Genomic DNA, 24,843 nt, shown 5'->3' on the forward strand with positions numbered 1-24,843 from the left:
TGGGGAAACTGAGGCAAAGATGGATGAACCTGACTCACCAAACAGCATGTAGCAAGCCAGCAGCAGAGCCAAGCCTAGCAGTCAGCTCTCTAATGGCTCTCCTCTTTACTTCAGGCACAAACCCACCTACTCACGCCCCCCACCATACTGTGGGCTCACGTGCCACCACAGTGGCCCCATGTGCTTTGGTTAAGTCCACAACGAGCACTGGCTTAATAATAGCATGACTCTACTATGGCACTTTTCAGCAGGAGCACTCAAAGCATGGTCCCATTTTGCAGATGTGGAAACTGAGGCAGATGGCATTGGCTCTGTCTTAGCAGTACAGCGAACTCTCAAGATATGAACAAGCAAGTTGCGCGTGTCTTGGGTTAACGCGCCTGCCACCCCGACAGGTGTGGGAAACCACTCTTGTTGGGGTGGCAGCGGGAAGCGGGGCAGCAGCCTGAGTCTTGCCATCCCTGACAGGAGCAGTTTCCTGGTCTCCAGAGTGGCAGGGACCTGGGACTCAGGTGGCAACCTAGGTCCCAGCTCCCCTCCACTTGCAGAGCAAGGAAACTAAGCAGGGCAGCAGCCCCAGTTAGTCTCCTGGCTCCACGAAGCAGCAGGGAGCCAGGCTGTCCCAAAACTGAGCAAGGTTGCTGCCCTGCTCACTTTCAAGCGGCAAATGTCAGGGAGCTGGAAACCAGTCTGCCCAGTGGTGCCCAGCTCTCTGCCACACTGGGAGGCATGAAACTGACCAGTCCTGCTGGGCTGGTCAGCTTCCTGGTTCCTACAAGCCCAGGGGAGAGGGCAACTAGGTGCAACCTGGTTCCTGTCCCCCCCTTGACATGCCCGAAAATTTGTGTTATGCAGGGGTTGCAGAAAAGCAACCCGCACATAAAGCGGGTAGGGTGTTTGCTGTATATGGAACACGGAGGGGTCCCTGGGCTGCAGCATGAGCTTGTATGTATCAAACCCATATTTATGTCCCAAGTTACCTGAAGCTAGAAGCTAACCTGGCCTCAGCTGTCCCCCCAGAGCTGGTGACTGGTGCCAGTGTTCACACATGGCCCTGTTGACACCACCACTCATAGCCCTTTTGCAATCCCTGCCCCTGCATCCCACCGATTCCCCCCGCCATGAGTTGGGGTCACACGGTCCATTTCTACATAACGTCATCACTGGGCTCCTTTTCACTTCACAGAAACAGCCTCTGCAAATAGCTGGGCCAGTTGCTGGGCTGAGTCCTAGTTGAATTCCAACCTCACTTGGTATGAACATATCTATTTTCTTCCCACCAGAAGCTTCCCCCACCCTGTCAGGCTGCTCTGGTTTCAAGCTGCAGACAGAGCGCTGCAACATAGATATTCCAGCTCAGACTCCAGGCCAGCTGTGGACACTGGAGAGTTAAATTCACATGGGTTCATGAAAACCCAAACATTGGAAAGCTGAAACAGCCCTTTCATACGTTAATGCCGCCAGAGACTGTACTGCCCTGCTTTACCCAGGGCAGTGTTCATCGGCCAGAGGGATGGGTACCTTTGGGGTACACCAAAGTTTTCCGGGGTGCATGAACGCATCTAGATATTTGCCTAGTTCTACAACAGGCTACATTAAAACACCAGTAGAGTCATTACAATCTGAAAGTTCATTCAGACAATGGCTTGTTTCCACTGCTTCATATGCCTTACGCCGAAATGTAAGTACAGTATTTCTATTCCAGTTTGTTTATTTGATAATAAGATGGTAGACGTTTTCAATAGCAGTCTTCTGTGATATTTTTGCATGGTTTTTAGTAAGCAGTTTATAAGTGAAGTGTAACTTGGTGGTATGCAAAACAAAATCTGACCCCTGCAAAGGAGACAGTAAACTGGAAAGATTGAATGGCATGTACTTCAAGACCTCAGATTACCTTAGGACCATGTTTCTCAGCTGGTGGTATGTGTATCTTTATGCGTACACGAGAGACGTCTGAGGGGTACTTTTTTAAAAGGGGTCCTTCAGTAGTGAAGGATGACAGACCAAAGAACCATGGTTCCAAGTTACAGAGTGGGAGGTGTATTGGATATTAGGAAAAGGGTGGTGAAGCACTGGAATGTGTTGCCTAGAGAGGTGGTGGAGTTGCCACCCTTTGAGGTCTTTAAGTCCCGGCTTGCCAGAGTTCTTGCTGGGATGTAGCTGGGGTTGATCCTGCTTTAGGCAGGGGGCTGGACTCAATGACCTTCTGAGGTCCCTTCCAGCCCTGTGATTCTATGATTCCGTTATAAAAAGGGTGGGAGACACAGACTTAAGAGGCACAGAAGGCAGCTCCTGGGTCCCTGGGTCCCGTCTCAGCAACTGTGAGCTACTCATAAAGTGATCATGTGTCACCTTAAAGCTAGTTGGTTGGTTGCCCCTCACTGCTCCTATTGCAGGGGAGGGCCCCTGTGGCCCCTCATGGCGCTGATGCTTAGAAACCTTCCAGTGTCAAACCTTAAATGTGTTCGTGACCCATTTATCCCCCTTTGTTCTTGCGCAATCAGCTCCCACCCTGAACCTTCAGGTTTGTCGGACTCAGACGCTGACCTCTAGAGAGGGAGGTTAAGCTCTGGCAGAGAAAGGAGGCAAGTCAGTTTCACTGTGGAAGTTACTTTCTCTTCCTGGGGCTCATGCACTAGCACCAGGCTGCAATGGTTGGGCTGCAACGTTTGAGCCAAAACAAGAATGTTTTTATTGCTTTTTTTTTTAAAATAGCATCATCATCATGATCACCCGTGAGCTCAGATCCTATTTCTGTCTGATGTCTCCCTCACTATTTCCTTCCATCTTTCCCTGTCCAGTGCAGGGCGGCTTAGTTTCTGTAGACGAGCTCCGCACCAATCTACTACATCATCTACCCATTCTCTGTGGGGGCTGCCTCTCCTATTTAAACTGTCCATCATGCCAAATACCAGGGTCTTGACTTCTCATTCCTTGTTCTGCAGAAATGCCTGAATAGCTGTAACTTCCATTCCATATACTTCTGCAGCAGGTTCGCTTTCAGCCGCATCTCCCTATATAATTCCTCGTTGGTGACCTTCTGCAGCCATCCTATTCCCAGGATCCTTGTAGAGCAACTCCTCTTGAACGCCAATATCCTTCTCTTCGAATCTTTTGCTATCGAATAGCATCAGGTGCTTGATCATATTAGGTTTGGATTAAAAGCCGAACCTCACCGGGGAGGGCAAGAAAGGGTGGTAGGTCATTATGCACAAGAACAGCTTTTGTAGCCTAATGAGCGCTGCTAACTCTGCCCCCAAATCTCTCAGTCCAAAGTGACAGCAATGTTTTCCGGAATTTTCTCAATGGCGGTGACGTGTTTTGCTTAGCACCACACATGTGGGAGGTGCTCTCCAGCCTGGACCAGACAAGGGACCATGTTCATGGTGGTGCATGATGAGAGGGTCTCAGGGCTGTCCGTACAATACATGGTGCCTTGTGCAGGGGAGAGAGGGAATGGAGTAGCTGCTCTGTGAGGTAGGGGTTACACTTAGGGCTGCAGGGAGAGGGGAGAAGCAGGGCAAGGTTGGTACAGGAACTGGGAGGATGCTGCAACATCCTTGCATTTTACATGAATTCCCAGCCCCCACCAGCCCCAGGCCTGGGATCCCAGCTGCTGCCTACGCCTCCACCACTGGCACCATATCCAGGGTCCCAGCTGCCACACCAGGCTCCACGCCTGGACCTGCACTTGGGGTTTTGGTTGCCTCCCAGGCCTCTGCCACCTGCCCCACACTGGCCACCAATCTTTCTTCCACCAGCCCCACATACGCAGCCTTCAGCTGCCTATGGAACCACTAAAGGTGGGGCACCTGTGTATTCAAGTCAGCCCAGGGCTATCAGTTAGATGCGTGCGCCCTGCCTAGGCTGCTAAGTCAGATTGCCAATGGAGGTGATGACACTGAGCTTGCTGCTGGGTTCTTAGACAGCCTGTGCCCGTGGGGCGTGTGAGCACCTCACAGAGAAGGAGCATGTGCTCATAGCCCTGCTCCTGGCGCAGTGTGGTTATAGTCGAGTGACCCCAGCTGGGGCGCTGTGACTGCACCAGTCCAGCAGCCGGGCAAGAGCTGCTTAACCCCGCCCCCCCTGCCTGAGCAAAGCAGCACCAGTGTTGCTGCAGGGAAAGGGAAGTTTTTATTCCCATTACACAGCTGGAGAAACTGAGACACAGAGCTGCTAACAGCAAGGTCCACAGAGGGACGTAGGCTCCCCCATTGCCCTGAAGTCAGTGGCAAAGAGCCTGCAGCCTGTGTGCCTCAAATTTTTTCCATCCCTGGGTGGAATAAATGTTGTGGTGTGCACAAAGATGGGCACCACCATAGAAACGCGCACTGCCGGCTGGGGGCGCTCTGCTAATCAGCCAGACAGCACCTGACGTTTTCCCAGGTGGCTGCCCACGCGCTCACCTTACGGGGATCACTGCCTACAGCCCTCATGGGTCTGGCCACAGTGACTGACCCCGGGTGTGACTCACACACAGACAGCATTGGATGTCGGTCTCTCTGGTCCCAGCAGGCGAATACAAGAGCTTTTAAACCTATCCCGGCTATCTCTATCGCGCAGCTTTTGTTACGTGCTTCTGGCCCCACCGGGCCACGTCCCCCCCTCATGTCTCTGACTTCAGCCTCACCTCGGGTGTCTGGGGATTGCCCCGGAGCAGCACCAGCGAGGACAGTGGGGATGCCCAAGTGAGCTCCAGGCAGGGTCAGCAAACACAAAAGCTGCCCCCTGCCGCTGTCTGTGGGCGGTGGAGCTGCACCGTCCGGGGCGAAGGGCCAGCGTAAGGTTTCCTGAAGCCCCTCTGAGTCGCATGACTGCTCCTTGCTGAGCTATTTTAAACCCCTGGCAAGAGGGTGACTGGTGATGGTACATGATCTCTGTCCTTAGCCTTTGCCATTCAGCTCAGTGTGCCGCCCGCCAGGGGTATATAAATAAGGGGCCAAGACACGGAGCTCACAGAGGCTGGCAAGGAGCAGTGTGATCTCGATTTGCTGCGTCTCTCAGGTATGGCTCCGCGGTCCGTGTCGCTGCGGGTGACCAGGAATGGGCTGAGCCCTTCCATCCTTGCGCTGCTGCCTCGCCCGCAGCCAGCAGCATCTGGCTGTCTTGGGGGCGGGGGTCCTGCTGTTCTCATGCCTGTGTGCTCTGCCAGTGTGACAGCTGCCTAAGAACTCGCCCCCCCCGCAGTTTACATCCCAGCAGCCCCCTGCAGAAAGGGCCTGCTCCAAGCCTGCCGAAGGCAATGGAGAGACACACATTAACCTGCAGAGGCTTTGGGTCAGGTCTGAGCAACACAGCTTCTGAGCTTTTCCATCCATGTGCGGAATAAAATTTTAAGCGCACTAAGCCGTGTGCACCACCAGGTGAAACACACCTACCTGTGGGCGTGCCGCTAACCCCATGCGCCCAGCTTCCGGGGAACACGGGGCTGATGGGACCATGCCTGGCAGAGGCAGGCTTAGTGTGCATGCTGCCAGCAGCTCCCTTTCTGGCTGCCCCAAACACAGGACCCCCCCATCCCTCCGCACGCCTCGGGGTGAGACGCCTCATGCTCACAGCCTGCCCCTTTGGAACAAAAGCCTCACTGGCTTTGGCCGCACTCACATCTCAGCCCTGCTGCTGCACGGCAATGGCACTGCAGCTGTTTCTACCCGTGGGGAGCTTGGCCCAGGATTTGGCTGGCGCACTAGAGGGCTACTCACAGGAGTAGATGTGGTAACCAGGTCAGATGAGGACATCCTAGCCAGGGTTTCCTCTATTTTTAACATCCATGGATGGAATAAATTTTGTTATGTGCACCAAGGCATGTGCAGCTGTGCACCCCCCAATCGAAACCCACGCTGCCGGCTGTGGGTGGCTGTTCTGCTAATCAGCTGGGCAGCACCTGAATTGCTTCCTGGGCGGCTGCCCAAGCGCTCAGCTTACTGGGAACACAGGTCACAGCCTGGCGAGTATAACAGCAAACTGGAATTGCCGCTGTGGAGGGGATCTGCTCCCATGAGCAGCCCTGGTGGCTTGATAGCAATGGCCACAGTGGATCAGACTAAAGCGCCCTCTAGCCTATCCTGTGTTCCAGCAGTGGCAGATGTCAGAAGCACCAGAGGGAATTAAGAGAACAGGGTAATCATCACCCCTCCTCCAGTGCCCACTCCCAGCCGCTGGCAGTCAGAACTCATGGGCTGTCCAGATCAGGGGCTGCAGCCCAGACTACCTAGCTAGTAGCCGCTGATGGACCAACGCTTTAGGCGCTTCTCTAATTGTTTTTGAACCCAGTTATTTTTTTGGCCTTCACCGTGTTCCCTGCCAAGGAGTTCCCCAGGTTGACTGTGCACTGGGGGAAGAAATACTTCCTTTTGTTTGTTTTAAATGTGCTGTCTATTCATTTCCCAGAGTGACCCCTGGTTCTAGTGGTATGTGAAAGTGAAAATTACATTCCCCTAGTCACTTTCTCCAAACCATTTGTCAATAAGCTCCACAGGAAGCAAAATGGATGGTACAGAGATTAGGGTGCTACCTGTGGTTTGGGGAGAGCTGGGCGGGGTTGCGGGGGGGGGGGGAATAAATAATTTTCTCTGCTACTGATTTCTTGTGTGATCTTTGGTGTATCACCTAGCCCAACTGTACTGCTGTTCCACTTCGTAAGTGGGGTTACCAGCCCTTCGCTGCCTCATAGGTATGTTGGGCCATTCTCCATAGTGTGAGGTACTCAGATACCTCGGTGACAGAGGCCACAAAAGTCCATAAGATCAATAGCATCTGGGACATTGTAACTTGCCCAAGTCCATTCAGTGTGTAGGCAGCTGAGATGGAAAACTGCATATATATATATATATAAAATCTGTTTTCATACTTCTCTAGATCTCAGCTAAATGGATAATAACAGATGGACAAGGAGAGCAAATATATTGCTGAGTCCTGCAAATGTGACCAAACTTGCTTGTCTGAGTGGTTGGCTAAGCAAAAAGTGGGGTCTTGTGGACTTATAGGCGCTGAAGTTTCACATTGTTTTGCCTTCAAGTGCAGTTGGGTATTAAAAAAAAAAAATCTACGTTTGTAAGTTACACTTCCAGCATACAGCTATTGGACTACAGTACCTGTATAAGGTGAATTGACTAGTACTATTTCTTTTATCTTTGTTACAGTGCAAATATTTCTAATTAAAGATAATACAAAATGAGCGCTGTACACTAAATCAGTATACTTGAAAATGTAGAAAACATCCAGAAATATTTCTACTTTAAAAATAAGAATATAAGTTGGTATTCTATTATTGAGTCTTAATAAAACAGATTAATCACTATTAATTTTTAACCAAGTTTTTTTGTGAGGTAATTGCTTGAGTTAACTGTGATTAATTGACAGCCCGAACATGTATATATATGTTATATAATAGATGGACAAGGAGAGCAAATATATTTATAAATATATATATTTGTTAGGGCTGTCAATTAATCACAGTTAACTCAAGCAATTAACTCACAAAAAATAAGAATATAAGTTGGTATTCTATTACTGAGTCTTAATAAAACAGATTAATCACTATTAATTTATATTAACTATAAATAACTAACTTAATAATTAACTTAATAAAACAGATTAATCACTATTCATTACTATTTACTATTACTAATTACTATTAATTTATATTAAATATAAATAACTAACTTAATAATTAACTTAATAAAACAGATTAATCACTATTAATTACTATTTACTATTACTAATTACTATTACTAGTTATTAATTAATATTAATTTATATTAACTATAAATAACTAACTTAATAATTAACTTAATAAAACAGATTAATCACTATTAATTACTATTAACATATATATATGTTAGGGCTGTCAATTAATCACAGTTAACTCAAGCAATTAACTCACAAAAAATAAGAATATAAGTTGGTATTCTATTATTGAGTCTTAATAAAACAGATTAATCACTATTAATTTTTAATCAAGTTTTTGTGAGTTAATTTTTATTATTTTTATTTATTATAATTATTTATTATTTTTAAAGTAGAAATATTTCTGGATGTTTTCTACATTTTCAAGTATACTGATTTAGTGTACAGTGCTCATTTTGTATTATCTTTAATTAGAAATATTTGCACTGTAAAAAAGATAAAAGAAATAGTACTAGTCAATTCACCTTACACAAGTACTGTAGTCCGATAGCTGTATGCTGGAAGTGTAACTTACATACGTAGATTTTTTTTTTTGTACCTAACTGCACTTGAAGGCAAAACAATGTGAAACTTCAGCGCCTATAAGTCCACAAGACCCCACTTTTTGCTTAGCCAACCACTCAGACAAGCAAGTTTGGTCACATTTATGACGGATGAAGCTGCCCAAGAACAGGCTCTTTTGTAGCCGGAGTAACAAGGTATTTACGTGTCAGATATGCTAAATGTTCATATACCGCTTCATGCTTTGGTCACGGTTCCATTAGGTACACTTGGTGTTCTGTGTCGGAACTGAAATCTATATATTTAAAAATGTAGAAAACATCCAGAAATATTTAAATAAACGGTTTTCTATTATTACTTCACAGTGCAATTAAAGCTATGATTAATTGCAATTTTTTAAAATTTCACAATTAATCATGATTAATTTTTTTTACTCATTTGACAGCCATAATTAATATATTTAGAGCTTTGTTCGTATCTTCCAAGGGGAAGATCACTGCTGGTCCATCTGTTGCTGAATGCTCCTTTCAGACGGGCATCTCTTTGCTGCACTGCTGTTACTGCTAACCCAGGAAGACAATGGTTGGACTGAAGCCCACAGAAATCCCTCCCACTGCCACAGTTAAGTTTCTGGGCGCTGGGACAGCAGCATGCATAGCAGATCTCTGCACCTTCCCTCTGGACACGGCAAAAGTCAGGCTGCAGGTAAATGTCCATGTTGGTATTAACTATAGTACAAGGATACTGGGACTCTTGTTGCGTCATGCACAATGTATAGATGCGTAGTGGCAAACAGGCCCTGCCCCAAACAAACAGTCGAAATACTCAAGACCAACAAAGAGATTTGTTCAGAACCACGTAGCAGGTCAGCAGCAGAGCTGAGAACAGAATCTACCGCTCCAAAGTACCAGTCCCCTGACCCACACGGTCTCTCAAGCAAAGGGAAAGGCATTTTAGATTAAATCTTTGGAAAAGTCCAGCACTTGTTGGGGAACAGATGAGATCTTTTCTCCTCCCCTCTGCTTGAGGGTCAGAGCAGTTCCCGTTGATTTGGCCTGTAATGTTGCTGTAGACCAGTGGTGACCAGTCGGAATGCAAAGATCACCACAGTTGTGATTAGTATCAGAGATGCAGCCGTGTTAGTCTGTATCTTTGAGAACAACAAGAAGTCATGTGGCACCTTACAGACGAACAGATATTTTGGAGCATAAGCTTTAGTGGGCAAAGACCTGCTTCATCATGTCTCATGCATCTGATGAAGCAGGTCTTTGCCCACAGAAGCTTATGCTCCAAAATATCTGTTAGTCTCTAAGGTGCCACAGGACTTCTTGTTGTTCTTACAGTTGTGATTGTCGGCCTTCCAATTCACCACATTATATTACACAAAAAATGATTAAATAATATGATAATATTAGTGGGTATTTCATACTAAATAAAACTAATCCCAACATTTCAAACGATCCATTTATTGATATTATTAGAAATCAGTGTGAGACTTCGCAATCTTCAGCCTTTACTAAGGCCCTGAAATCAGGCAAATATTCCATGTTGACTGAGCATGAAGTGTTGTGCCTGTGCTAATCATCCTGAAATACCTTCCCCTCCCCCAGAGCCAGGCACACCTAGAGCCAGGCACCCCCAGCGCCAGTCCCAGTTCTAAATCAATGCCCTCCCACTACCCCAGAGCCAGGCAGCCCCCAGAGCCAGGGTCACAAGCCCCATGCTGGACCCTGAGGCTGCCTACAGGGAAGCAGCCACCGGGGCATGGCACCCAGCTAGACCAGTGCCAGGAGGGAGCCACTGGGAAGGAGCCACACCAAGCCAGCATCAGCTGCAGGAGGTGCGCAGCTCCTGGCCAAAGCCACAGGAGTCGCGCTGGAGGAATGCCTGCAGCGGCTGCTTCCTCCTGCTGCCACGTGCTTGGGGGGTGCCCCACTTGTGCAGCAGCTGGGTGGCATTTTGCCCCATTGCTCTGCCCCATTCGACACGTGGCAAACAGGAAACGTATTGGACAATGCGGAGCAAAAGGCCAGCTGGGTCTCAGCCAAGGCTGTAGGGCAGAGACTTCATTCTCTCTGGTACATGGTCTCAGTGCTTCTGGTGTTACACATGAATGAATTTAACCTCCCAGCATCACTCTGGTGTTCTGGCCAAATTACATCATTGATAACTATGTGTAGGCTGCTTAGTACTCCACCATTGTCAGTGGGTACGGGAGTCCTTGTCAGTCCCTGACTTGATCTGGCCTGTCATGTTGCTGTAGACTGAAAAACAGCTGCCACGCTCCACCCCAGAGATGGCTGCATTTCAGTGGTGCTCAAAGTGCACAGTGCTTGTTTATAAAGAGCTTTGGTGTCCAGCTGGCTGGAAGCTGATCTGTCAATGTAGCACAGTTATAGCCTTGATGAAAAACACAGCTGCAGGTTGACTGCACATATAAGCAGGGCTGTCCTTAGGATTTACAGAGCCCTACACAGTGCTATTAAACTGGTGCCCTTATGCCCAACAGCAGCCGGGAGTAGGTGGGATGATTTTTAAAGGCACGATTTTATAATCTTCAGCAACACTCATATTTTAAAGAAAATTTAATCTATGCAAACTATGATCCCACAAACTAACAATAAATTTAGAAACTGCCAGTGTATACCTGTTAATTGGCTTCATTACCACTTAAATGACTCTTTCATAGGTTCAGTGTTCTGCTAATAGACCTGCTAGACAAGTGTTTTTCCAGTGTTTTCATAAGTACACCCAGACTTCCCTCACATACCATAAGAAACATGATCCTAATGCAATCTGAGGTCTTGAAACAAGTGCTATTCAACCTTTCCAGAGCATTGTACCCTTTGCCAGAGTCAGATTTGTTTTTCATCCCACCAAATTACACCTCGATTACAAACTACTTACTTACAAAACCATGCAAAAATATCACAGAAGATTACCACTGAAAACGTTCTGACTTTCTACCATCTCATTATCAAATAAATAGATTGGAACAGAAACATTGTACTTACATTTCAGCATAAGGCAAATGAAGCAGTTGAAAGAAGTCATTGTCTGAATGAACTTTTAGATGGTACTGACTTTACTAGTGTTTTTATGTAGCCTGTTGTAGAACTAGGCAACTCATCTGATGTACTTCTGGAAGACCTCAGGGTGCCCCCAGTGGTACACCTACCCCTGGTTGAGAAACACTGAGCTCTAGACAGCTATTTCATTTTTCAGTTAACAAGCTCATCTCTAGAGGACTCACCAGGCTGCAGCAGCCACCAAACAGGAACAGGAAGGGGTGAATGGGTGGAGATCCAATGGTGTCCCAAATTTTCAGTTGCCCTGTGCAGCTGTGTATTCTACATAAGGGTAAGGACAGCTGTTTATGTAAAGCCAACTGACCCAAGGTCTTACATCGGTCCCCGGAAAAATCATGGAGGGGCTCCACAAGGAAGTCATTTTGAGGCACTTGGAGGAGGGGAGAGTGATCAGGAATAGTCAGCATGGATTCATGATGGGCAAGTCATGCCTGACCAATCTGATTAGTTTCTACAATGAGGTAACTGGGTCTGTGGATAGGGGAAAATCAATGGATGTGATTTATCTTGACTTTAGCAATGCTTTTGATACGGTCTCCCACAATATTCTTGTCAGCAAGTTAAAGGAATGTGGATTGGATAAATGGGCAGTAAGATGGATAGAAAACTGGCTAGAAGGTCAGGCCCAGAGGGTAGTGATCAATGGCTCAATGTTGGGATGGCGGTCGGTTTCTAGTGGAGTGCCGCAAGGTTCATTTCTGGGTCCTGTTCTGTTCAACATATTTATCAATGACCTGGATGTGGGGTTGGATTCCACCCTCCACAAGTCTGCGGATGACACTAAGCTAGGGGGAGAGGTAGATATGCTGGAGGGTAGGGACAGGGTCCAGACTGACTTAGACAAATTGGAAGAGTGGGCTGCAAGAAAGCTGACGAGGTTCAGTAAGGACAAGTGCAGAGTCCTGCACTGGGCCGGAAGAATCCCAAGCATTGTTACGGGCTGGGGTCTGACTGGCTCGGTAGTAGTTTTGCAGAAAAGGACCTGGGAATTGTAGTGGATGAGAAGCTGGACAAGTCAACAGTGTGCCGTTGTAGCCAAGAAAGCTAATGGCATATTAGGTTGCATCAAGAGGAGCATTGCCAGTAGATCCAGAGAAGTGACTATTCCTCTTTATTCGGCTTTGGTGAGGCCACATCTGGAGTACTGTGTCTAGTTCTGGGGCCCCACAATTATAGGAAGGATGTGGATACACTGGAGAGGGTCCAGAGGAGGGTAACCAAAATAATGAGGGGGCTTGAGCATATGACTTATGAAGAAAGGCTGAGGGAATTGGGACTGTTTAGTTTGCAGAAGAGAAGACTGAGTGGGGACTTGATAACAGCCTTCAACTTACTGAAGGGAGGTTGCAAAGAGGCTGGAGAGAGGCTGTTCACAGGGGTCACGGATGGCAAAACACAGAACAATGGTCTCAAGCTGCAGTTGGAAAGGTCCAGGTTGAACATTAGGAAAAACTTTTTCACTAGGAGGGTGGTGAAGCATTGGAATGGTCTGCCCAGGGGAGTAGTGGAGTCTCCATCCCTGGAGGTGTTTAAGTCTCACCTCAACAAAGCCCTGACTGGGCTGATCTGATGGGTTTGGTCCTGCTTAGAGCAGGGGGCTGGACTCAATGGCTGTTTTAGGTCTCTTCCAGCTCTATTGTTCTATGATTCTAAGTTGTCAGCAGGTGGGATTGAACCTGGGCTCTCTAGTGGTTAGAGCCATGAACATCTACCACATGAGCTACAAAGCCAGTTACTGCTTGACTAAATCCATGGAGCAGGCTTCACTCAATCTTCTCAGTGCCTCTCCGTTACATGTACATACATGAGAATTTAATACCTTCCTAGTTCAGTTCATGCCCCAAATCACCATGAGCTGAACTTCCATCTCATGAATTCTCTTAGCTAAGGACCCACCTCTGCAAACCCACTTGGCATGCATGACTTTACTTGAGACACTCACATGCATAAAGTTTCAGTATCAGGCACTAACTGGCTGTACTAGAAGGGAGTCCTGTCCATCTGCTAAAAATGAATGTGTCTGTCTGTCTGTCTGGAAGATCCAGGGAGAATCCAAGCCTACCAGGAGCATGACGACCATCCAGTATAAAGGTGTCTTTGGCACAATCACCACCATGGTGAGGACAGAAGGTCCCAGGAGCCTGTACAATGGCCTGGTGGCCGGGCTCCAGCGTCAGATGAGCTTTGCCTCCATTCGGATCGGGCTGTACGACTCGGTGAAGCAGTTCTACTCCTCCACGGGATCCGAGAGTGAGTGCCGGCGCCCCATGCTTCAGAGTCCACATCATCAGCCTCTGTTTCAGAACATCAGGCCACGTCCTCCGCTGGCATGAATCAACTCACAGGATGACAAGAATTGAGATACGAATGGTGATTCACACCAGCTCAGGGCCTCGCCCAGTCTCCTAAATGTCACCTCTTAAAAGAAAATAGTCAGCCAGACTGGAGAGCAAGCTGAATAACCTGAGATCCCAAATTACCAATGGGATAAATGTGCTATGCATAAGGACGCAGGTTCACCCAGTTCCCTGTGCGCAGATAAACTAGACGTTTGAGCCATTGCTTTGGGGTGTGAGTAGATGCTTCGATGTCTTGTTGACATCCTCGGTCCCATCAGATAATGGCAGGCCCCCAAATCCAGGCCATAAAGAGCTTGGGGTCCTTCCGATTTAAAAGCTACATTTTAAACCCAACCATGTGACAATTGGTTCCCTCCCTTTGGCACCAGAGTCTGCAGCTGGATCAGTGTGGGGAGGCCCAGGTCAGTGCCCGTGGGGTGGAAGAGGAGAGTGAAGCGGTAGAAAGTGCTGAGGGCCTTCTTTCACCCTACTCAACTGGGCAGTGGGCATAAGAGGTCAAGGGAGGCAAAGCCGTCCCAGGCAGACAGCCCGCCAACTTTGGAGCACCGCTGGGCCATCACCCTGCCTGCGCTCCACCCCGAGGCCCCACGTCACCTCTTCCTGTCCCAGCTCAGCTTGCATGGGGGCCTCAGGCAAGCAGGGAAAGGCCTGGGCAGGCAGTGCATGGCCAGCTGGCTGGAAGCGGGGCTCAGAAGAGAGGGAACAAAGTGAACAAGTGAGCAGTGTGTGGCCTGGCAGCCAAGCAGGCGCCTCCGGCGGAGACATGAGTGGGGGGCAAGGAAGCCTCCGGGGCAGAGCACAAGAGGCTGGGAGGGGGCAGGGGAGACCTACAAGAGTTGTGTGTGGGCAGGACTTCAGGGGGAGGACACCAGCAGGGGGCAGGCCTCAGGGTGGGACCATGGTGCGGGTGTTCCCAGCCCCCCAACATTCTCACAGTCTCCTGAGAGTGGCTTGTTCCAGAGCTGTGGCTGTGAACTTGGGCTTCCAGAAAACTGAGGCCAACCCCAAAACTAGTGACCCCTCCAAAAGTCTGGTGGAGTGACTGTCCCACGGCCGCCCAGGTGAGCCACGCCTGTGGCCTCAGGGCTGATGCTGGGATGTGCTCAGTCCTAGCAAGACAGGGCAAGGCCCTCGGCCGAGGAACACTCACCTTTGTGTGTAGCCACGACAGGCTTGCAATGGCTACCCGGGTCGCTCGTTCCCTTTCAGACGTCAGTGTTCTCGCCCGGTTGCTGGCTGGCTGCACCACTGGGGCCATGGCCGTGACGTGCGCCCAGCCCACCGACGTGGTCAAGGTGCGATTCCAAGCGCACATGAGGCTGACGGACAGAACCAAGAGATACAATGGGACCGTGGATGCCTACAGAACCATCGCCAAAGAGGAAGGGGTCAGAGGCCTCTGGAAAGGTACAGCATTCATCTGTGTGGAAGGAGAGAGCCTCCCAGCCTCATTGCCTGCTGGGGTACATCAGCACCGTACCACTGGGGAACCACACCAAATTACACTAGTCAAGACTCTGCGCACAGTCCTTGTGCCAGAGGACACTGTGGCTATGGCTACAGGGCAATTGCTATTTCGGGATACAGTGGACTCCTGAGTTACGCAAGGGTTGAGCTCCTGCGCAGCCTTGCGTAACTCAAATTTCACGCAGGTTGAGGGGGAGTCAGGAACCAGGTTGCCCCCTGATTCCTCCCTCTCCTGGGCTTGCAGGAGCTGGGAAACTGACCAGTGCACCAGTGCTGGTCAGTTTCCTGGCTCCCGGAGTGGCAGGGAGCCGGGAACCAGGCCATGTGGTTCCCGGCTCCCTGCCACTCTGGGAGCCAGGTGCGGCTTCCCCCCCAGCTTTCCCCAGCTGCGGGAGCTGAGTGGGCAGACAGCCATGGCGGAGTGGCTTCTCCTTGGCTTCCCCCAGCTGGGGAAGATGGGGGCTGGAGCTGGGGAGGGGATTTCAACTTGCACTTAAGTCGCATTAACGCAAGTTAAGTGCAATTCCAAATCACTCATATAGAGGGTTTACTGTACAAATATATCCCGAAATACCAATGCCACAGCTTTTCCCTGCGCTTGAAATAGCACTGGCTTTTCAAGCACAGTATTCCAGTTCTGGTACCCCTCATCGTATGAGGGGTAATGGAACTTTTGGAATAGCCGCTTCGTTTGGACGGCACCCAGTTTGGAATAAGGAATTTCATAATAATTTATACAATTTGCGCTACGCGAATTGTGTAAATTATTTCAAAACCAGCTCGCCATGTAGACGTAATCTGTGAAGGTGAAGATTATAACAAGGTTCAGAAAAGAGCTAGATAAATTCCTGGAGGTTAGGTCCATTAATGGCTATTAGCCAGGATGGGTAGGAACAGCATCCCTAGCCTTTGTTTGTCAGAAGCTGAGACTGGGCGACAGGGAATGGATCACTTGGTGATTACCTGTTTTGTTTTTTCCCTCTGGGGCACCTGGCACAGGCCATTGTTGGAAGACAGGATATTGAGCTCGGTGGACCTTTGGTCTGACCCAGTGCGGCTGTTCTTATGATCGCTGTCTAGGCCCAGCCCACAACCCCAGATTCCACCTCTACCCCAGCCGAGCGAGCTGCTTCTGGCCAAGTGATCACAACTGGAGCATTACCAACGTTGGCAGAAAACTCACCATGAGTATCCCCTGTGACTCATTGGGGGCAAGGCCCAGTCAGGGCAAGAGCGAATGTTCTTTTACCTCCTGTCCTGTAGAAGGTTCAGAGCGAGCCCACACATCAGCAACACACAGATGTGCCCAGTCACTGGCTCTCTCCCCGTTTCCTTTGGCGTTCTGCTGCCAGGAACGGTCGGGAGAGCCAGCGCTGCGATCGGTCTGAGCCCAGGACCAGGTCTCAGGTTCCACAGCTTGTGCTCGGCTGGTGAATTGCTGTGTATCTCTGGCCTTCACTCCCCTCTGCCATGACAGTGCGTCTTGGCCACTTTTGTAAAGTGCTTTGACCACTGTGGATGCCTAATGCCATGTAAATGCCAAGCCTTCTTCTTCCTCTCCCTTCAAACCCTGCTCCCCTGGCACCCTGCAGAGCTCCTCTGGGCATGGATGTAAGGATACAGGCCTGAGCATCACCTTCAGAACAGGGGCATAGCTGCCCACGAGCAGAGTCGTTTGCTCACCCGTTCACCTTTGCTTCCTCTGCCACAGGGACCTTACCCAACATCACCCGCAACGCCATTGTGAACTGCGGTGAGATGGTTACCTATGACATCCTCAAGGAGACGCTGCTGAAATATCATCTAATGACAGGTGAGGGGGGCCTGGCGTGAGGGAGGGGGGCCTTCCTTTGGCTTGTTGGTTAGAGCTCTGTCACTCTGGGCCCCTGCCACAGCCCATCAGCTGGTTTAATCTGTCCCTCAACTCCCACTGAGGTGCAGAGTGTGGGGCTTGTTTGCCCTGTTCCATGTGGCGCCTGGAAGCAGCAGCATATCCTGCGTCTGGCTGGCTCCTACGTGGAGCTGCAACCAGGGCTCCAGGAGCCCTGTGCCAAGCACCACCCCTGCAGCTCCCATTGGCTAGGAACCACAGCCAATAGGAGCTGTAGGGATGGCGCCCGTGGATGATGGAGGCGGCAGTGCACAGGTGCCTGGCCATGCCACAGCGTAGGAGCGCACCAGAGTGGGGGGCACATGCTGCTGCTTCTGGAAGCTGCCTGAGGAGGCAAGTTCAGCCTGGACTCCATCAGGCCTGAGCCCCTCAAGCCCCAACCTCAGCCCCTGCTCTGATCCAGTAGCGTGGAGGTCAGGATGGTCTGGTACAGAGCAGGGGAGCTTAGCTGGCCTATGGGCGATTACTGCTCTGCCACACACGCCCTGCCTGACCTCAGGCAAGTCACTTGGGACTCAGATTTTCAAAGGGATTCAGGCACCTAAATGGGCAGGTTGGCACCAAGTTACACTGCCAAAAACTCCCATTGGGCATTAGGTGCCTAAACAGTTTAGAAAATCCCACTTGGTGCCTAAATCCCTTTGGGGACCTGCTGCTTAGGCTCAAATTTTCAGACATGCTGGTTGATTTTGAGTGTTTCCTGTTTCAGGGAATCCAGCTTTGGGCATCTTGGGCCTGATTTCCAGGGGCATGGAGACCTTGAAGCTCCCCCAGCCTGGAGCTGGCATTGCAAGTGGCTCTGTAGCTTTGAAAATCAGGCCCAAAGACTCTCACTGTGGGTATGCCTCAGCTTCCCCAGCATGGAGAAAGGTGATACTTACTAGTCTTTCGGCGTGAGCGTAAGGTGGTCAATGCCGGTAAACTGAGTAGCGGCCCCTGGGCGGAATTCCCTGTAGCTGTGCATGACACTGATGACTTATTTTAAGAGCCTATCTCATTTGCGGTGGAAAATGCCATAGTCCCCAACTCTAAAGCTTATTTATCCGTGTCCCACCCCAGACACTTTTCCTTGCCATTTTGTCGCCGCTTTCGGAGCTGGGTTCTGTGCCACAGTGGTGGCTTCGCCTGTCGACGTTGTGAAGACGAGATACATGAATTCCACTCCTGGCCAGTACAGAAATGCCGTGAGCTGTATGCTCACCATGGTGATCCTGGAAGGACCCACCGCATTTTACAAGGGGTAAGTGACACTGAGGCATTGCAATGTCCACGTGTAACCCACGCACCTCGGGGTGCGGGTCACTGTCCCATGTGGTGGCACCTAGGCCACCTACAGAGAGAAAGACTGAATCTCCTCTACAGCCTTAGCCTAGAGGCTGCTGGCTTTTAGCTAAAACTGTAGAGGCTCCTGCACTGAGCTCCAGAGGTCCCAGGGCTCAAGTCCACCTGTTGGCAGTTACATGGGACCTACTCCAGAAACAGCCCAGGTATTCATGTAACAAGGCTATGGAGAAGACTGCTAAGAAGCAGGAGACCTCTGGGTGCTGGGCTTCACTCCACCACCAGCTCATGTGACTGTGGGCAAGTCAACGCTGGGCTGGATTTTCCAAAGCAACCTCCAATGGCTGGCTTGGCCCTGCAGCCCAGGCTTTTCAGAGGTGATGAACATTGCCGGACAGCTCTACTTCTAGTTCCCCTCAGGGGTCCAGCAAGCGCCGGCTCCCGGGTCTCTTGGAGGGAGACACACGTCTCTCTTGGCATCTCCCGGCTGAGCACTCCCAGCCTGCCCATGCAGGCCTGCTTGCTTTCCCTTCGGTGAGGGTTAACAGTGCCATGGCCCCTTTATAGACGCCCCACAGCTCTTTCTGGGCAGGGCAGAATACGTGTGGGGCAACCAGAGAGCTCCACGAGCGGCTCCCTGTGCCAATTCCCAAGCAAATGTCAACAGGGAAAACACATTAAAAATAGGAGGAGAACCTGCCCACGCACTGCAACGCTCTCCAGAGATCACCCCGGCCCTCACATGGGCTCTGGCAGGAGCAGCCCTTCCACCTCCAGGGTTTCCTTGGGTTCAGGTAGGCTTACCATATCTGACCTTCCAACAAAAGAGGACACCCCTGAGAGGAAGCGTATCTCTATCAGGAGCTACCAGCTCCTGTTGCGTTAATGTGTTCTAGTGTGTCTAGTACATTAATATGAGGTGAGCTGGTAGCTCCTGATACAGATACGCTCCCTCTCAGGGGTGTCCTCTTTTCCATAGGGTAACCCTATTTCGAGTTCATCCCAGCTTTAGCTTAGACCAAGGGCCCAGTAGGCCCCGCCCTCTCCAAAGGATTGGGGCCCTCTGGGGAGCAGGAAGAAGGCCCTGAGCCTGTTTGTAACCAGCAATCTATCCCCAGCCCCTCTCTTTGTTGGCTGGTCCTTGGCGAATCCCAGGGCCAAGTCCACCACGGGAGGAGTGACATGGACATCTTCCTTGAGGAGTGCCACACAGTGCTGGGTGACCACAGGAACAACCGCCTTTGTAACACAACAGCCCCCCATGGTATTAGCCCTCCCCCAGTCTGGCTGAAGCTCATCGTCATTCCAGAGGGTTTGCAAGGGCGTTGTCAGGCTGTCCCAGGAGCCTCTGGTGGCATCAGCAGGGCTGGCAGTGGGTGCGTCAGACCTCTGCAGAGCAGGTGTAAGGCAGGCAGTGCTGGCATGCAAAATGCAATATGCCCACGAGCCTTTGCCGTATGGGAGTCTGGAGCTCTCTGGGTCTGCAGAGTGTGTACAAAGGGGCGGATTATACCTGCCCACCTCCACAAGGCTTTGAGATATGCAGCTGCTGAGCACCAGAGCCCAACAGATCCAAAGCCCAGAGGGAGCTGGGTGCCTTGGCGTCTGATTTCCTATTCTGCTCTGCTGGCAAAACATGGCAAAGAGGGGAGCCCGCCTGAGTCCGTATCATTCTTTACAGAGCACCGTGAGCACACAGTGCCATCGGTAAGGGGCCCTTAGCTGGGGTTGGGCGTGATGTCTGGCAAGGCAGGACTCAGGGTTACTGCTAAAGAAAAGCAATGACAGCGGGAGCTGTCGGAGGGTACAGGATGCCCCCTGGATAGCAGCAGAGGGGATCCTCGGACTTCCAGGAGCTTGTGGACATGGGCTCCACCAGCTAGGACAGGAAGAGACACAGCTCGTTGCTGGCTGCCAGGGGCATGGAGTTCCCTGGCTGGGGATGCAGGAGAAAGCCTTTCACCTCTGCAGTGAAAATCCATCTTTTAATGCCTATTGTCCCCTCCTATAGGTTCATGCCCTCCTTCCTGCGGCTGGGCTCCTGGAACGTGGTGATGTTTGTGACCTACGAGCAACTGACTCGTGCTATGATGCTGGCCCAGAAGGCATGGGCATCTCCGTCCTAAGCCCCGGGAAGGTGTCAGGGATGGGACAACGGAGGACAGCCTGGAGAACCCAATGGGTCTCCTCCCCAGGGCAAAGCTCGCAGAGCTGGCTCTTGCTGCATAAGCGGCTGCCCAGGAGATATTTAAATGCCACCTAGCTGATTAGCAGAACGCCCACTGTGCCCACAGCATGTGCATCTGTTGGTGGTGCCCATCTACACATTCCTTGGTGCACAGAACAAAGTTTATTCCGCACACAGGTGGAAAAAAAATTAGAGGGAACAAAGGACACGCACTCCCTGCCAGTGAGCTGGGAGGAGAGGCAGCTTTGGCTGGATGGTCCGCAGATGGCTGGCTTTCAAACCCACTGGTCACAGTCAACAAGATGCCAAAACATATGACATTATTTAAACCCAGCCAATGGATGCAGGAGATTGAAGGAAGGAAAAAGGGCGTGAAAAAGAAAAAACCTTCAGTCAATGCAAATGTTAGGAAAGCTTTCGATGTGGCCTCGGAGCTCTTCCAATCACTGTGGAGCCAGGTGCTGCCATGCACACAGGAAACCAGAGCATAATCCAAGGTAATGGTAAAGGGCAAGATGTGCTTCTGGGGACGGGAGAGCAGGGTGGTGGGAAGGCTGTGCATTAGGTGTGGTCTTGTATAAATGTCTTCAGGGGGAGTCAGCAGCCCCCTGAACATGAGTGATAGGATGCAGAAAGGAAGCTGCCAAGGCAAAGTGACTTTGGGCCTAGGTTTTTCAGTTTGGTGGGGTCTTTACCCAGATGTGGCCTGTGGGATTTTCTGCTTACCGCTGGGGGCCCACGTGAAGACCTGGGACTGGTCTAATAAGGACAAATGCAAAGTATTCCAGGTAGGAAGGGCCAGTCAGTTTCATGCATACAAAATGGGGAATGACTGTCTAGGAAGGAGTTCTTCAGAAAGGGATCTAGTGGCCCTAGTGGACCACAAACTGAGTCTGAGTCAATAGCATGACGCTGTTGCAAAAAAATCAAATGTGTTTCCAGGCTGCATTAACAGGTGTGTTATGAGCAAGACACGAGAAGTCATCCTTCCGCTCTACTCTGTGCTGATTAGGCCTCAGTTGGAGTGTTTTGTCCAGTTCTGGGCACTGCATTTCAAGAAAGATGTGGAGAAATGGGAGAGGGCCCAGAGAAGAGCAATAAAAATGTTTAAAGGTCTAGAGAATGTGACCTCTGAGGAACAAATGAAAGACTTGGGTGGGTTTTGTTTGGAAAAAGGAGGACTGAGAGGGGACAGGATATTAATTTTTAAGTACCCAAAAAGATGTTATAAGAAGGAGGGAGAAGAATTATTCTCCTTAACCTCTGAAGATTGGAGAAGAACCAATGGGCTTAAATTGCAGGCAGGAAGGGTTAGGTTGGACATTAGGAAAAATGTCCTCACTGTCAGGGTGGTTACACACTGGAACAAATTGCCTAGGGAGGTTGTGGAATCTCCATCCCTGGAGATATTTAAGAGCAGGTTGGATATGTATATGTCAGGGATGATCTAGATGGTGCTTGTACCTTCCGTGTGGGCAGGGAGGTGGACTTGGTGACCTCTTGAGATCCCTCCAGTTCTTGTGCTACATGATTCTATACATGTAGATGTATTGCTGGCATAAGTTTATCCCATAGGGCCAGGCCAACCCCTGGCAGGCTTTCCCAGGAGAGGTCCTAGATCAGCAAAGTGTGTCCTGGGTCAGCACAGCACCCCCAGCTCTGCTCCCAACCAAAGGAGCTATTCCAGTATGACGGCATCTAGTGCTTTTTTTTGACACCGTTGCATCAGTTACCGATCCCACCTCATCACATCCCTGCCCAACACAGCTCTGCTGGCGAAAGTCTGTCGTGCAGCGCTTGTCCATGAGTGAGGGAAGAACCCACAGGTCAGCAAAAGCCCCCCAGAGAGTTATATCAGCAAAGAAGTCCTGGGGCTGGTATAGCTGATTTCACTTAGGGAATAGGGATAAGCTTCATGGGGAAATGAACTCCCTTACTGAGCTAAGCTGCATCTCCACTAGGAGGGTTTCCCGGTATAGTTCCGCTGCCTCATCAATGCTGGCAAACCCTTTCCAGTGTAACCAAGGCCATAGATTGGATTATACAGTTAAAAATGGACTTCAGGGAACACGCCCAATGAAAGGACCAACCAGCTGGGAGCACCTGGGTCTTTCCCATCGCTAGTCTCTGTACAATTCAGCCAGCACAGCTGAGGTGCCCGAAGCTGCAGTGGGGAAATCAAGGCAAAAGAAACACCTACCACAGCCCGGGTAACACCAGTTCCTCTCTCCCTTCCACAGAGCTGACCACCCCCTGGTAGAACCACAGCAGGACGCAGAACTACCAGCCGAGCAGCCTGCAGTGCAATCTCACCAGTGTTCTGAAGCTGCGCTCAGGAGGGGTTCTTGAGGAAGCCCTGTCTGCCTCAAGTGGATCATTCATGTCCCTGGGGAATTGGACCCATTAAGCTGCATCACTCTTATTAACCGCCAGTAGCCATTGCTAACAAAAGGCCCAATGGCCCCTGTGGAAGCCCATTGCAGTTCTGGCATTTTCTTGGCAGATTTAATTCCCCCCTCTTTTTCCTGGCCAATGCTAAGAGGCCCGTGGTGAGAACGCAGAACGGAGGGCCAAGGGATCTGAGCATCGCTTTTGAAATGAGCGAGCCCACGGCTTAAGTCCTAGCACGCTCAGCTCACCCTGCCTGAGGTGGGCAAAGGACAGTCGAAGGCATCTCAAATGCCCCCCAGGTTCCGCAGATCAGAATCAGCTGATCAGATCAGCCTGAGCTACACCAAACAGCCCAGAGCTTGCAACCAAAGCAGAGCACAGAGTGAAATTCACCCGTCAGTACAAAGGGTACAGCACTTCCCTAGAATGGATGTAGCTGGGGTTGGTCCTGTGTCAAGCAGCGGGTTGGACTAAATGTCTTCCTGTGGTCTCTTCCACCCTAATCTTCCGTGACTCGTCCTCCCGGCTGAAGTGGGAGACGTGCTGCACAGGGGTGAATCCCACCCTCCTTCCCTGGCTGCTCTGCCGCCCCAGCCAGCAGCCCCACTAACAAAGCACTGAAATCCACCGCATGTAAAGATCAGCTCAGCACAGGGCAGGGCAGCCCTTGCCACCAGCTGGAGGTTTGCTGTCAGTGTGGGGACACCACTTCCCAGCATGACGGTGGTTATGCGGACGGGAGCGCTCGTTTGTCCACACAGGTCCGTCAACACTAGGGGTTAAGTCAACAGGCTTAGTTTGGACTGGGTGTCTACTTCGTACACCTGACGAAGTGGCTATATTGTCATAACTTTATGATATAGAACAGGAGTGCACGAAGTGTGTGTGAGGGGGCCAGGAGGTGTGAAATTTTGCAAAGGGGCCACAGCGTGATCGGCTGCTGGATCTCAGGAACATCCGTCTCACTAAAAATGTTGAACCCTGTTACTGTCTGTATGTCTGTGTATTCACATTTATACATCAATGAGTAAAGTTTTTACGTTCTACAGACATTTTCTTACCAGTGGTGAAAGTTTTTTCTTTTCATATGAACATAACTGAAATTTCCATCCATATGGATGACATTAGACGGGGGAAGACCCTGCTATTTATATATAATGGAGATGCACATCTCCTAGAACTGGAAGAGACCTTAGGAGGTCATCTAGTCCAGTCCCTTGCCCTCCTCGTGGCAGGACCAAGCACCATCCCTGACATCTATTTGCCCCAATCCCTAAATGGTCTCCTCAAAGATTGAGCTCACAACCCTGGGTTTAGGAGGCCACTGCTCAAACCACTGAGCTAGCCTCCCCTGCCTAATTGCTAATTGGAGCCTGACATAAGATATTTGCTCACCCTGATGTAGATTATGCTTTCGATACTGCAGTGACAGGCACGACAGAAACTCTATGAGTACCTCTACACTTGCACGAAACTTGATGCAGTGGCGGTCAATCTCATGGGGTTCGATTTAGCGTTCCTAGTGGCGCTACTGTCAACCCTGGTACTCTTCACTGTCACGAGGAGTAAGGAAAGCTGTGGGGATGGCAGGAACAATCGACTCATGATACGTCAACTCTAATTCAGGAGTTGTGTATCTGAAATCGATTTTTTGCCATAGCATAGACCTGACCTAAGACAGATGAATCACATATAATTCCACTTTTGACCGGACTACGATTGTGGCATTAAAGCAGTAAGCTGTACCAGAGCATGTCTTTTATTAGGACCCTGTTCAGCTGCGGTGGGTAGCAATAGAGCGGAGAGCATCAAATCAGCTTTGAGGGGATCCCAGCTGTGATGGGATCTGGGCCCAGTCTTTGTGGAGCAAAGTGACGCTTTTTAGAAGGTTTCTTCAAACTGTAGCAGTGAAGGGATATTTTGTCTCAAGCAAAGCACTAGTATCAGAGAGGTGGCCGTGTTAGTCTGTAGCTTCGAGAACAACAG

The 24,843-nt window shown here is 50.2% G+C and overlaps 1 protein-coding gene across 6 annotated transcripts; it reads left to right on the forward strand.

Annotated features, from left to right (window-relative positions):
* The first annotated feature begins 1,427 nt into the window (after positions 1–1,427).
* UCP3 (uncoupling protein 3) lies at positions 1,428–24,843 on the forward strand. Of its 6 annotated transcripts, none has more exons than XM_074978200.1 (8): positions 1,428–1,681; positions 8,636–8,895; positions 13,319–13,529; positions 14,849–15,046; positions 16,818–16,919; positions 18,057–18,237; positions 20,290–20,963; positions 22,707–24,842. In XM_074978200.1, the coding sequence occupies exons 2-7, from the start codon at positions 8,770–8,772 to the stop codon at positions 20,402–20,404; spliced, it is 933 nt and encodes a 310-aa protein (XP_074834301.1). In that variant the 5' UTR covers positions 1,428–1,681; positions 8,636–8,769; the 3' UTR covers positions 20,405–20,963; positions 22,707–24,842. The 6 variants fall into 6 exon arrangements, with proteins under 6 accessions (XP_074834301.1, XP_074834386.1, XP_074834131.1 ...); XM_074978285.1 differs by having other exon boundaries at positions 8,677–8,895; XM_074978030.1 differs by lacking the exon at positions 1,428–1,681 and adding an exon at positions 1,878–5,004.

This window comes from Carettochelys insculpta, chromosome 1, assembly GCF_033958435.1.
Source record: "Carettochelys insculpta isolate YL-2023 chromosome 1, ASM3395843v1, whole genome shotgun sequence".
Lineage (NCBI taxonomy): Eukaryota > Metazoa > Chordata > Testudines > Carettochelyidae > Carettochelys > Carettochelys insculpta.